Source organism: Silene latifolia, chromosome 5 (assembly GCF_048544455.1).
Source record: "Silene latifolia isolate original U9 population chromosome 5, ASM4854445v1, whole genome shotgun sequence".
Taxonomy (NCBI): Eukaryota; Viridiplantae; Streptophyta; class Magnoliopsida; order Caryophyllales; family Caryophyllaceae; genus Silene; species Silene latifolia.
Genome location: NC_133530.1, coordinates 53,135,664 through 53,151,034, shown reverse-complemented (window position 1 = coordinate 53,151,034; position 15,371 = coordinate 53,135,664). Strand labels below are relative to the sequence as shown.

Below are 15,371 nucleotides of genomic sequence, written 5' to 3'. Positions count from 1 at the left end.
TGCTAGAATAGATCCCTAATTTCTAATGATTTTAGGGTTTTTTTTGTGATGTGAGAATTAGGTCAAAAGGAAGTGAGAAAAATTATCCCTCTTTTTCTCTTTTAACCGTCCAAGAGAAGGAGAATAAGGAAGATATTTTTTTCTTCTTATTTTCCTCCCTTTTGAATCGTGTAACAACCGAAAATAAGGAGGAAAAATCTCCTTATTTTTGCTAGTTATCATATTGTATAAAAATGTGTATATCTTATCAATTGTCATTTATGTCGTCACGTATTTAATAAGTCTACACACAACAGTTTGCAGTCGGTTTATTAATACCGGTCCGTCATCAATTATTATGACAATATCGTATAATATATACATTAACTATAAATATCGCATATTTATAATTTGCTAATTAAATATAACCGTTTATGTTTAATTACGAATTAACATCTTAATTCGTTTAAGCTCACATTATATACAATAATTAAATATAACAGTTTATATTCAATTTACGAATTAACAATTAATTCGTCTCAGCTGATATTATTTAATTGTATTAAATAATTGTCTCATCATCACATTGACTAACTTTTTAGTCAAATACATGGACTAACCTTTTAGTCATATAAGGCATCAATGTGATTATATTTTCATATAATCACATCTCTCAAACACATCCTTTAGGTGTGACTTTTAGGGACCAGTTGATCACCGCCATCAGTATGATAATAACGTCAAACTTCTAGTAAGCCAACCGTTATTAAGTAAACGTTAATCAACTGATAAAATACTAAGTTTACCCTGTGAACCTATAAGAGATTTATATACGTTATCACACTAACTGTGGAGGACACTAGCTCCAACAATCTCCCACTTGTCCTCAAAAGTGTATGTGCGATAACCGATTCTCATATCCTAAAATTTCTCCCACTCAATGTAAAACAATTTGCAAAATCCGTATTCACAAAGGTCGTATTTTACAAGTGATCAATATCAAGAGTGGTTTTCCGACTAGAGAGTAACTTAACGATAAACGAATCATTATTCGAGCATGGCCATGCATTTCGATTAAACTCCTCGAGTGGCCCTGAGAAATGACTAAACCTGATAAAGATTGGATATTTTCTTCAACTCGAATCCTGAGATATAAGCACGATGAAATGACCCAGTAAAAATCTGCTTAGCCTCCTGTTACGGTCGACCATGAGAAAGAAACCAAAGTCACCCAAAAACTGCCTTAATCTCAAGAGACAGTCGATAGTCAAAAGAATCGACTCTAGGAACACAATGGACGTCCAATCCACGACCTGGCACCGAATGTTTTTAAACATTTAGGACTCCATTACGTTGTCACAATTGTCCTACGAGGTATCGTTATAACTCGCATCTGTGATCGATCAGCCAACCGTTTGACTTATGGCTCGTTGAACCCACCATCAATCAACTTCACAAAATAATAGCCAGAGTTATCAGCTCATGTAGGCGATTACGAACCAAAACAAATATAATGTAATTCAGTTCACTTTGTGGCGTTCAATGTTGTCGTACAATCCACATGAAAAACAAAATATGAAATAAAACGATGAAGTTATAAAAAGCATATGGAAAAAGAAAATGTATCGAATCCATAAGCAACTAGTACAACTCAGGAGCATGTTTAATTCCCATGGAAATAACGTGCCCTTCATTCTTATCATATTTCAATGGTTTAGTGAGAGGGTCCGCGATGTTGTCATCCGAAGCAATCTTGTCAATCACTATCTCCTCTTACTCCACGTAATCTCGGATCAGGTGAGCCTTCCGATGTACATGTCTAGACTTGTTGCTAGACTTAGGCTCCTTGGCCTGGAAGATGGCGCCTTCATTGTCACAATAGATGGTGATTGGGTCATTCGAACTAGGAACTACGGTTAGTCCTTGTAAGAATTGACGCATCCATATAGCTTCCTTTCTTTGCTTTCATACGAGCGGCATAGTACTCGGATTCAGTAGTAGAATCTGCTACAACTTCCTGTTTGGACCTCTTCCAGCTGACCGTAGCACCATTAAGAGTAAAAACGAATCCAGACTGAGATTTCGAATTATCTCGATCCGTTTGGAAGCTAGCATCTGCGTAACCGATTGCACATAGCTTAGTATCTCCTCCATAAGTCAATACCCAATCCTTAGTCCTCCGTAGGTACTTAAGGATGTTTTTAACAGTTATCCAGTGTGTTTCACCTGGATTGCCTTGGTATCGACTCGTCATACTCAATGCATATGCCACGTCTGGACGTGTGCATATCATGGTATACATGATTGATCCTATGGCTGGTGCATAAGGAACACGACTCATGCGCTCGACCTCTTAAGGTGTCTGGGGTGACTGAGACTTGCTCAAATGCATCCCAGACGTCATTGGAAGGTTCCCCTTCTTGGAGTTGGTCATGCTGAACCTTTCAAGAATCTTATCTAAATAAGACTCCTGACTCAGTGATAACATCCGTCGTGATCTATCTCGATAGATACGGATTCCCAATATGCGTTGTGCCTCACCCAGATCTTTCATCTGGAAATGGTTCTTCAACCATCCTTTTACCGAAGATAAGAGAGGAATGTCATTCCCAATCAAGAGTATGTCATCGACATACAATATCAAGAAAACAATCTTGCTCCCACTCGACTTGATATATAAGCATGGTTCCTCGACTGATCGTGTGAAACCATACTCTTTTATCACCTGGCCGAAACGATGATTCCAACTCCGAGAAGCTTGCTTAAGTCCATAAATGGAATGTTTAAGCTTGCACAGTTTCTTAGGATTTTCAAGATCTATGAAACCTTCGGGTTGCACCATGTACAACTCCTCCTCCAAATAACCGTTTAAGAAGGCAGTTTTCACATCCATCTGCCAAATTTCATAGTCATGAAAAGCGGCAATCGCTAAGATTATCCGAATGGAACGCAGCATAACTACGGGTGCAAAAATTTCATCATAATGCAATCCGTGCACTTGAGTGAAACCTTTTGCCACTAGTCATCCCTTATAGGTATCTGGTTGTCCGTCTACAAAATGCTTTATTTTGTAAAGCCATTTGCACTGAAGAGGTCTTACCTTGTTAGGTAAATCAACAAGATCCCATACGTCATTCTCATACATGGAGTCCATCTCGGATTGCATGGCTTCAAGCCATAGCTTAGAATCAGAACAGGTCATGGCACCTTTATAGGTAGCGGGTTCATTACTCGATAGGAGTAAAATGTCATTTTCCTCGACCATACCAATGTATCTGTCTGGAGGATTAGAGACTCTACCCGACCTCCTAGGTTCCTGAGGAATGTTAACCGTATCATTAGTTGAAGGAACATATTCCTCCATCTGTTCCTTGGTTGTTGGTTCTTGAATCTCCGACAGCTCGAAGGTTCTATTACTTGACTTGTTCTCGAGAAATTCTTTCTCTAAGAACTTCGCACTAGCCGCAACAAAAACTCGATGTTCGGTAGGCGAATAGAAGTAATGACCAAACATTCCTTTTGGATAACCAATAAAGTATGTCTTGACCGATCGCGGGCCGAGCTTATCCTCGTGTCTCCACTTGACATAAGCCTCGCAGCCCCAAACCCGAATAAAGGACAAGTTAGGGACCGTTCCCTTCCACATTTCATATGGAATCTTGTCGACTTTTTTAGACGGACTTCGGTTAAGTATAAGAGCAGCTGACAAAAGAGCAAAACCCCATAATGAATCAGGTACTACCGTGTGACTCATCATGGATCGAACCATATCAAGTAGTGTTCGATTTCTCCGTTCAGACACACCATTTAATTGAGGTGTTCCAGGTGGAGTTAACTGCAAAACTATTCCACAGTCTTTAAGGTGTTGATCAAACTCATTTGAAAGATATTCGCCACCCCGATCTGAACGGAGTCCTTTAACATTTCTTCCCAGTTGGTTCTCAACCTTATTCTGGTATTCCTTGAATTTTTCAAAAGACTCACTTTTATGCTTCATTAAGTAGACATATCCGTATCTACTCAAATCATCCGTGAAAGTGATAAAATATCTATACCTGTCTCTTGCGGTGATTGACATAGGTCCACAAACATCAGTATGTATGAGTCCTAATAGGTCACTAGCGCGCATTCCAACACCTTTGAACGAAATTCGAGTCATTTTGCCGATAAGACATGATTCACACGTGCCAAATGAAGAGAAATCAAATGTGGGAATAGTCCAATTCTCAATGAGTTTCTTTATACGTTTTTCATTTATGTGTCCCATTCGACAATGCCATAGATAAGTTTGATCTTTGTCACCAACCTTTAATTTCTTATTATTCACATGTAATATATCTGTGGTTTGATCTAAGATATAAATTCCATTCATGGAAACTGCTTTGCCATAAACCATTTCATTAAAAGAGAAAATACAGCTATTGTCCTTTATTGAAAATGAAAAACCGTTTTTATCAAGTACGGAAACAGAAATAATATTCTTAGATAAACTGGGTACATATTAACAGTTATATAAATATAACTCAAAACCACTAGGGAGCTGGATTACGTATGTTCCCATTGAGACTGCAGCAACTCGTACTCCATTCCCGACTCGCAGGTCCACATCACCCTTTGCGAGGGGTTTGATGTTTTTTAGGCCCTGCAAATTATTACACAGATGAGAACCACAACGAGTATCAAGTACCCAAGTTCCGAAACTTGCATGGTTAATCTCAATCATATGAATATAAGATGACATACCAACAGGAGTGACGCAGCCTGCTTTTATGTCCTCACGGTACACGGGACAGTTCCTCCTCCAATGCCCAGTCTTGTGACAATGGTGGGACTCAACATTACCGTCCTTGCTCTTTGCCTTGCCTAGTGAGCCACTAGTCTCACCAGGCCCACTCTTACCGTTTCCTGACTTTTTAAACTTTGGCTTTCCTACAGTTAGGTCGCCGTGAGCTTTGCCCTTACCCTTATTCTTGTTGAAAATCATGAGAACATCTTGCTTCATGCTCCCACTCAATTTCATATCCTTCTCGGTCTATACGAGAAGTGAGTGTAGCTCATGAGGACTTTTCTTCATGTCATTCATGTAGTAATTTGCCCTGAAAAGGGCAAAACCATCATGAAGTGAATGAAGCATACGGTCAATGACTATGCTCTCACTGATTTTGCAATCAAGTGCCTCCAGTTTCTCGACATTCTCAATCATGTTAAGAATGTGTGGGCTAACCGGTTGGCCTTCTGGAGTTTCGCATCAAATAAGCGACAGGTATGCTCATAAGTAACGATTCTCAGTGCTTTTGAGAACTCATTAGTGAGCGTGGTGAAAATCTTGTTTGCACCTTGGGCAATGAAGCGTCTTTGCAAATTGGTTTCCATTGCAAATATGAGTACGTTCTTTATCGCACCCGCTACTATAACGAAGTCACTATAAGCAAGTGACTCGTTAGCTCTTGCATTGGGGTCTGGGTTTGGCGGTATTGGCTCAGTTAAGTACTTGAGCTTACTGTCAGCAATGCCAGCATTCCGTAATGATGCCTCCCAGTCCGCAAAGTTGGACCCATCAATCTTCAGTCGGGTGGACTGATTCATGTGGTCCATGAAAGTTTTGAGCCAGGACTCGCGTGCAAGTGTGGCACTTGGCATAGGGATATCATTATTTCCAGCCATTTGTTGTAAGCAGTATTATGAATATAAAACGAATTCTACATTGCGAAAAGAAGAATAAAAACATAATAAGCATACTCATCGTTATGATTTAAGTCTAATGCAAAACTGTTATAAGCGAAGACTCAAGCATTTATACAATTGACCTCCCTCAAGAATTATATAAATGATCCTAAGACTCAATTATCTGTAAATTGATAAGCCAACCTCTTGGCTAATTCTCTTTATTAGAATTCTTGGTTGATAAATTTCTGTAAATTCTATCTTTAGTCCATCATAATCACGAGAAACTCTTCAGATTATAATGTTGAGGTAAAATAAGTCAACACAAACTACTTACCCAACGTAGAAGGGGTCACATGGAGAGTAAGGTCATATATGCCTACCGACGAAGAAGGGATTCATAGTTGTTTGCCCTTATAAAGACTAGTCTCAATTTTAGTTATAGAGGAAGATCCCATCAACTTTATTTTAATTCATTTTAAGTGAACTAATATCTAGCATGCGAGAATGAATAAATTATGATAATGGCTTAAAATTGTGACATCTTATGTCGATGATAACTAACATTCAATATATATGAGTCAATTTTCATGCATATAAGTAGTAGGTGGTTTGGTTTAGGCGGAATATGATGCACTAATTATCATGCGAAGAAAAGCAAAGAGAATGGAAAAACGTAAAACAAAAACAAAGTCCTAGTGTGGCCTATCTACCAAAATGAACATAAATACAACTTTGGAATCCTTCCTAGGACCCGAGAAGCTTGTCTTGATGTTCCATCTTGGTCCATGTAGCGGGAGTGAGCAATCCAATCTCCATCTTTAGTCTTCTCAAAATTACAATTAAAATTATAAAATAAACCTATTTACATTTTAATTTCAAAAACATAATACAAAAGAAAACCAAAAGGAGATTCGAGATTTCAAAATTACATTAAAATTATGTTTCCATCATTACGAAAATATAATTAACTAAGGCCACACTAGGTAATACAAAATTACAACCGATTGCAAAAATACGTAAATTAAACCATTCAACAATTCATACAACTAAATAAAAATGCATCAACTATAAATTAACCATTCAAGACATAATTTCTTAATTATGTAGAGTAATATATCCAAACCACCTATTTTATAATTATCAGAATTATGTGACAATTCCTCAATTACTCACAATAATTCCAATCTTAATTCACATTAACTAGTGATATGAATTAATCCAACATTATTTTAAACCTCTTTAAAATAATTGGGTATCTTAAATTTGTGAACTTTTTCACAACAAACAATCATACATTATAGAAATAATGTATAATAATTATTGGCCAAAATAAACAAAAAAAATTTTTTTTTATAAAGACTCTCGGCATTTCAAAAAAAAAACAAAAAAACAGTTTTTTTTCTTTTCTCGGCATTTAGCCCTAAAACAAAAAAAACAGGTTTTTTTTTCTTTTCTTGGCATTCTGCCCAAAAAAAAACAAAAACAACTTTTTTTTTTCTTTCTCTTCCGAAAAAAAAAAAAACTTTTATGAAGAACAAATTTGTTTAATGTTGCTACTAGAACAAGATTGGCATAATCATCAACATTTAATTTAAACATGGATCCAAACTAGATGATTCAATTTAACCTCTTAAAATGAATATCTAAATTATGATTAAATCGATTATCCGAATATTTGATTCATCACAATTGATTTGAACATTGTTAAATTAACTTGTATGCCAAAACTATATAGCAAAAACAAATCATCAACAATTAAAAAACAATTTTCATTTACATTTTAATTTAATTCTTATTAAATCAAAACATCTACAAATTTATCATATTATCATCTTAACATATTAAAACAGCAATATCAATAAATCAAAATGGAACAAAACATCAAAAAAAGAAAAACCATCTCGGCAAAAAAAATTGCTCTCGGCCGAATTTTTTTTTTTTTTTTCTCTTCAAAATTTTTGTTTAAATCCATTTATGAAAATCATATAAAAAAATTTCGTGGCCTATGCTCTGATACCACTTGTGGAAATATCGGTATACTTCATCAAGAAATTCGGATAATAACGAAATTATAATTATGAAATTGCTAGTCATAAACGAAATTGCATAAACAAAAAGAGTAGAGATTAGAATTAACCTTTGGTCCTAGCAATTTAACCTAAGAACAAATATTGAGATCGATATTCTCCTAATCGTTGCACCCAAAATGCTATGAGAAATGCCTCTCTTCTTTGCTAGAATAGTTCCCTAATTTCTAATGATTTTAGGTTTTTTTTTGTGATATGAGAATTAGGTCAAAAGGAAGTGAGAAAAATGATCCCTGTTTTTCTCTTTTAACCGTCCAAGAGGAGGAGAATAAGGAAGATATTTTTTTTCTTATTTTCCTCCCTTTTGAATCGTGTAACAACCGAAAATAAGGAGGAAAAATCTCCTTATTTTTGGTAGTTATCATATTGTATAAAAATGTGTATATCTTATCAATTTTCATTTATATCGTCACGTATTTAATAAGTCTACACACAACAGTTTGCAGTCGGTTTATTAATACCGGTCCGTCATCAATTATTATGACAATATCGTATAATATATACATTAACTATAAATATCGCATATTTATAATTTGCTAATTAAATATAACCGTTTATGTTTAATTACGAATGAATATCTTAATTCGTTTGATCTCACATTATATACAATAATTAAATATAACAGTTTATATTCAATTTACGAATTAACAATTAATTCTTCTCAGCTGTTATTATTTAATTGTATTAAATAATTGTCTCATCATCACATTGACTAACTTTTTAGTCAAATACATGGACTAACCTTTTAGTCATATAAGGCATCAATGTGATTACATTTTCATATAATCACATCTCTCAAACACATCCTTTAGGTGTGACTTTTAGGGACCAGTTGATCACCGTCATCAGTATGATAATAACGTCAAACTTCTAGCAAGCCAACCGTTATTAAGTAAACGTTAATCAACTGATAAAATACTAAGTATACCCTGTGAACCTATAAGAGATTTATATACGTTATCACACTAACTGTGGAGGACACTAGCTCCAACAACCTCTACTATATAGTTTAAGGTAATAGGACCTATTATTTATCTATGGGAGCATGCGACTTTGGCTCACCAATATTTAAGACTAATTCCACGACATAATTAGTATTACAACTCTAAAATGACCAAATTACGCACCCTCATACATTTCTTTAACAACACTCGATCTTAAACCAGTCATTATGTGCTCGTACTCCAACCAATCATTATATGCTCGTACTTCATATACAACCTTAGTTTGACACCGGTATCGTGTTGTTGTATCTTGATAATACCTCAACAGTGATTAAAAAAGTTTAGGGCATGGATTAGCAACAATAAAACTAAAATAACGATAAACTAAAATAGAACTGTTGCTCATACAACATGAATAATCATGCAAATAAAATAGTAACAATCTAATAAAACTTGAAAATCAAAATACCAAAAATAGCTTAGATAATGTAATTTAAACATTGGTCCTAATTAATCCTAATCAAAAAGCATTTAGAGAAAAATATACTCTTGTTATATAGGAGTATACTTTTAGAGTTCTTCATTAATCCACTTTTTTAGCAATTTCTGTCTCGTAGGAGTAGAAATAACTTCTTTATCTTTTCTTGTACTTTAGTAGAGTAAGCATTCTGGAACTAAATAGTTACATAATGTGCAGTCTCCTTTTTTTACTTACGTTTGTTGTAGAGGTAATATTATGCTCTAATTTTCTCGCGACATTAAAGGGTTGACGGTTCAATTCCTATAAGACTATCTTTTTTTATTTAATTTTTAATTGCTTGCCTTCCTTTTGTGAGTAGAGATTAGTCACAACTCACATTAGTCGGCGGTGAATTTACCTTATACTTAGATAGTGTTTATTTACTATTCCGTACTTTAATCCTTTGTCGATCGATTTGTCCACGACACTTACTAATATGGATACCAATTACCACCCATGCTGGATTTTGGCAGAGAAAACATATGCATAGTGTATAACACAAAATAGAAAGCAACGTAAATGATTAATTTGAGGATTGAAGTGGGGAAGTTATATATATATATATATATATATATATATATATATATATATATATATATATAGGTCGGGGATCCTAGTGAGAACCACCAACATAATGAGAACCATGAGAACCCTTACTAAATCATCATCAAATCTTGTTCCGAAAGTTTTGATGGATCATTTACCCTTAGTTTAGCTTATTCTAACATATTTTTAGTATAGCTAAACAAAATTATTTGATTTTATTAACAAAATATAAACCTAATGTAAAAAAATACAATTAGGTTACTAAAATGGCTATAGATGCACGAAAATCAATACTAGGTGCATGAAAATTGTTAAATGCATGAAAATGATTACTAGGTACATGAAAATATCAGGCTCTACGTGCACAAAAACGAGTTCTAGGTGCGTGAAAATTGTTAGATACATAAAAAATGAGTACTAGGTGCATCAAAATTAATAAAATGTTTCTCGTCACGATTCCGGTCAATAATTTACACTTTTTGGACCAAGAAATATGTTATCTAGACAAAAAATTCTATGCTGAATCCAAATATGTCGTCATTTTTTAGGAAAAAAATCATTAAGGTGGAGTTCTCACGGTTCTCACTATGTAGGTGGTTCTCACCGGATCCCAAATCATATATATATATATATATATATATATATATATATATATATATATATATATATATATATATATATATATATATATATATATATATATATATATAGGGTCGGGATCCGGTGAGAACCACTGACATAATGAGAACCATGAGAACCTCTAGATTAATAAGAACCCTTAGATCGAACCAGATTCAAGAGCTGAGATTTATTCTCATGCTTTGTGACGGGGCGCGAAATACTTTTGCTTATTATTTCACATTACGTATCTCTCTCCTCAATCACCTATTTTATTTCCCCCAAATTCTCTCTAATCTCCAGAAAAAAACCACGCTATATGAACACAGCGACTTCGTCCGCTACGATTTCCTTCGAGTCTGCAAAAATGTCGTAGATCACATCTTCTCCATTCAATGAGGTTTGTATTCGATTCAAGTCATATTTTCATTTGCATTTTTTCCCCAAAACATGAATAATTAATATTGAAATTACCTGTCTATGTGCAAATTTTTGAAAAAAAATGAGATTTGTATCGTAAATTAATGTTATGGCCAATATTAACACATGAATCTATTAAAAATCTTCGTTTAGGTATACTAGAATCTGAAAATAGGGTTTGACTAATTAATAAGTGTTTCTCTTTCTAACAATAATCGAGTTGAATTCAATTTTTTCGTTGAATCGTGTAACTTCAATGTTTTTATTATTGAAGCTATACAATGGAATCGTGTCTTCTATTCGATCTTTTGTTATGTAAAGTGTTCAATAGTCAATTTGCCACATGAGAAATCTTTTATTATACAGTAATCTAATTTACGCAATTTTATGTGACACAAAAATCTAGCTCGGATGAGTATTTCGCTGGTGTAACCTTGATACGGTATTTAGCCTAAGAAAAGCACTAAATTATAGCTGAGATAAGCTATGTTTCAGTGTATTAACGAGGGGAACTAGTGAAGAGAACTGATGTATCCGAGCTGTACTCTTTTTTGTTTATGTGAGGTGAAACAGTGTATCTGAGCTATAATTTAGTGCATATGTAAGATGTAATAGTGCATCTGAGTTCTAATATGTATATTTAAGGTGAACTCGTGTATCTGAGCTTTGTGTTGGTGTATCTGTGAGGTAAACTCGTGAAGATAATTGATGTACCTGAGCTATATTTTTGTGCTCCTTTTAGATGAAATAGTGTATATGTGCTATAATTTAGTGCATTTTTAAAGTGTAATAATGTATCTCAGCCATAGGGTGGTCTTAACCAATTCTTTCTTTCGATGCTATGGTGTGCTTATGTATATTGTCGCACGAATCAATTTGTGTATCTGGCGGCCTAACTTTTGTATCTGGAGTACTAGTGTGTGCATCTGCATGGTCCGTCTAGTTCATGGTACAGACAAGGTTGGGTGTTGCGTCGTCGGAAATATAATGCTGCCACCCAGGGATGGTGTGGTGGTGTGTAGTTGAGTGATGGCGGCTATTGTTGGTAGTGGTGGGTTTGGGTTGGGTGTGTGTAGCTGTGTGGTTCGTATCATAAGCTAATGTGATTTTGACTTGGAGTTTTAGCAAATTTTTGAATTTTTCATTATGTTGCATATATGACTTGAAGAAATACACAACCTTGGTTTCCTTTGTTAATGTTTAATTTTTTGTGCATGTAGTGGTTATTTTCATGTATCTACTGAATATTTCTATGTACCTAGACTTCTTTCTACTGTATAATAGTGGCTAAGAGAAACAACTAAACCTATAGAGCTCAATAATATGAGACAGATGTGTACATCTGCTCTCAGCTCCAATGATGTCATTACATATATAAAAGAGTGAAAATTTCTTTTGTAACTTATATATGCTCTTATTTAGTGCAAACAAATGATTTATTGTTGTCATTTACTTATGTAGCCAACTTATTCTCTTCTTGCCTGCTTATCTAATATGAGTGACATGCACTTCCGAGAGGTTTTTCTTGCTAGTTGAATGACCGCATTCATTGTTAGTTGGCCACATATGTTCATTATAACTGATTTAATGAAACATTAACATATCAGTTTATACTATCTTTGATATCGTCATTACTGTTTTTACATTACAAATGCTTACATTTTACTTATTTCGTAAGCCAATTAGCTCAAATGGTAGAGCATTGTGCAATGCACAAGATGTGGGTTCAACTCCCACATTGGCTAGGAAGTACAAGTGTTTCTTTTACATTGAGATCGCCAAAGACTGGAATATATGGTCATAGTTTCTATGCATAACAGCATAAGCTACTCTCTGAAATTCTGATCAACAAAGCTATTACACTGCGTCTTGGGGTTATTGCTGCACGTGCGAGTCTAATTACAGCCTGGTCAGGATTGCCCAAGTATGATTATAGCTGCCCAAGTATGATTATAGCATGTTTAATCTTAGTTGTACTATACCGCTTGCATCTCGACAAGTTGCAATAATCATGAGATTTTTATTTAATAGGCTATATGGGATTCGAACCCATACCTTTGTGAAAAATGTGCACATCGCTCTACCATTGAGCTAATAGCCTTTAATATACGCTAAACAAACATGAAATGAGGGATATACATAACACAATTGCTACATTAATGATACCATTGTTGCCTAAGTTGCAATCAGCCCTCAAGGTACATCAAACGGGATTTAGTGGTGACATGGTATGTGGGTTGCGTTCAGTTGTTTGGTGGTGGTTGTTCATGCAGTTTGTAGCCTCTTCAATCTTTATTTCTCAACTCTTTCAAATGTTTAATAACAGACACCAGTATAATGTAACATCAGACGTTCGGCAACACAACAAAAATTAAGACAGAAAACGGAGGAGGGTATGTTACCTCAACTACTTGATCGTCACCTGAAGAACACTTAGGCACCTTCTCACCTTTGTATATATGAATAAATGTCTCAGTTGCCTTCCTCATTTCAGAAACTATACCACCTCCTTTACCCAACAAACAACCAACTTGATTAGACATTGAGGAACCCTTGTTTGAGCCTGTATGTACTTTCACTGCAGTGGCCTCAGAAAACCTGGAGAAAATCAGAACAACCGCATGCTGAGCTGGCGAATATCTTGAATTTATATCCTGCAATAGTTAATGCAAAAACATACTATAGTGTCGTACATTTAAAGATATTCTTTTGGAGCACTAAAGCCAGGCATAGAATATTAAGCAATCAACATACCTCCTTTGAAAAAACAGTCACCAAACGCTCATCACAATTAGTAACAGGCGGTCCGATGCTTATATGAGCCCCAGACTCTTCTTGAAGGGGCATTATCACCCTTCCGATTAAAAGACACCTCCACTGTCCCAGCTAAGTCTCCAATTTCTGGAGCCAGACTAAAAGACACCCTAGAGGGGAAGAGTGAACCCTTTCTTAGGAGACGAGATTAAAATTAGGGGAATAATGTCCTAAAATGAGAATAACCCAACACTTAAATGTAATTAATTGAATCATCGTGTATGACAAGCCTTTAAAATTCGAATTGAAGACCTGAGCCAATTTAATATCCCATGCATGCAGATGGTTATTTCATGCACATATAAGGTTATTTCATGCACATACAAGGTTATTTCATGCACATACAAGGTTATTTCATGAAAATACAAAGCTAAGTCATGCACATATAAGGTTATCTCATGCACATACATGGGTTTAGGGTAGGATTAGGTAGCCGGGTTGGCTAATGCTATCCTAAACCCTTTTCCGGAAAAGTCAATTTCATGCATGTATAAGGTTGTTTAATACACATATATCGCTTCTTCATGCATCTAGAAGGCTACTACTTAATATAATGCACTGATAAGGCTATTGAACCCTAACCCTTACCATTATTATTGGGTCGGGGATAAAAAACAAAAAACACAAGCAGTCATTCAATTAAATAGGGATCAAATACAAAAAAAAAAAAAAAAAAAAGACGAAACAATGCAGATTTTACATATTTCATGCATGTACAATGTTGTTTAATGCACATATATCGCTTTTTCATGCATCTATAAGGCTACTTTATGCACTGATAAGGCTATTTAACCCTAAACCCTTACCATTCATGGTTTTCTTATTCAATGCATTTATTTATTTTGGTGAAAAATAATCTTTGATGGACTCACCTTCTTTCAATGGTGGTTTTTATTTTTTTTCTTGAACGCAACAGTCTTTCGCCTCATATCTATCAATAATTTGAGTGAGATTGAGATTTTAAGGCAATAAAAACACAAGCACAAACTATTATACAATAAAAACACAAGCACCAAAAACATAAAAGAAACTTAGCTGCATTAAAGCAATTTTAAGGCAGTTATGCAGCATTGGAGCACAGAATAAAGAAAACTAAAAAAACCAGCAACTAACCTATGAGACTATGCTAATGTCCACCTAGGTCTTGGCTCAAAAAGAAAAGTTCTGAAATGTAATGAGAAATTTTTACCAGAAATAATTTAGAAAATAGCTACAAAAGAGGAAAAATCAAAATAGTTACGAAATGTAATGAGAATTTTGAACCTAAAATTCCAAAACCGAACGAATATAAGCATATTGACATGTTTAATAGCTCAAAACACATCGCCTATGCTAAATCTACAATGGTTAAACTCGATAGACAAACAATTTCAGCAACAAATCGATACAATCCAGCCTAATTAACGACAAAACATCAACCCCAACGCATGAAACACAATAAGCGACATTTAATAAGCAAAAAATAACTTGTTAATTAATGAGTTTTCGAACTATTATAAACTGTAGAAAAGTATGTAATAAAAAATTCAACAATTTTTGAGCATAAATAAAACTCATCAACAACTAATTTTAAACAAAAATTTATAAAATAAATAATGGAAAGAGTTTGTAATATGAGAAGTTCTATACCAGAAGCAATAAGTCTTTCTCGGTGATTTCCGCATGATTCAGTTTTTCGGGCGACTACATGAAAATGTCACAAGGAATTCGGGTAATATTCGAAACCAAAAGACAAATTGTATGATCGACTAAGCGAAATGAAGGATTTTCAACAAG

General features: G+C 34.6%; 1 protein-coding gene across 1 annotated transcript in view; it reads right to left on the bottom strand.

The window, feature by feature from the left end:
* LOC141655373 (uncharacterized) overlaps positions 1-13,628 on the bottom strand; it is a 37,042-nt gene extending 23,414 nt beyond the window's left edge. Inside the window, exons 1-3 of the mRNA XM_074462458.1 lie at positions 13,536-13,628; positions 13,184-13,435; positions 12,837-12,892 (exon numbers count right to left, since the gene is read on the bottom strand). Coding sequence (XP_074318559.1) covers positions 12,837-12,892; positions 13,184-13,435; positions 13,536-13,628 — 401 coding nt within the window. The remainder of the gene's footprint in view (positions 1-12,836; positions 12,893-13,183; positions 13,436-13,535) is intronic.
* Positions 13,629-15,371: the final 1,743 nt, after the last annotated feature.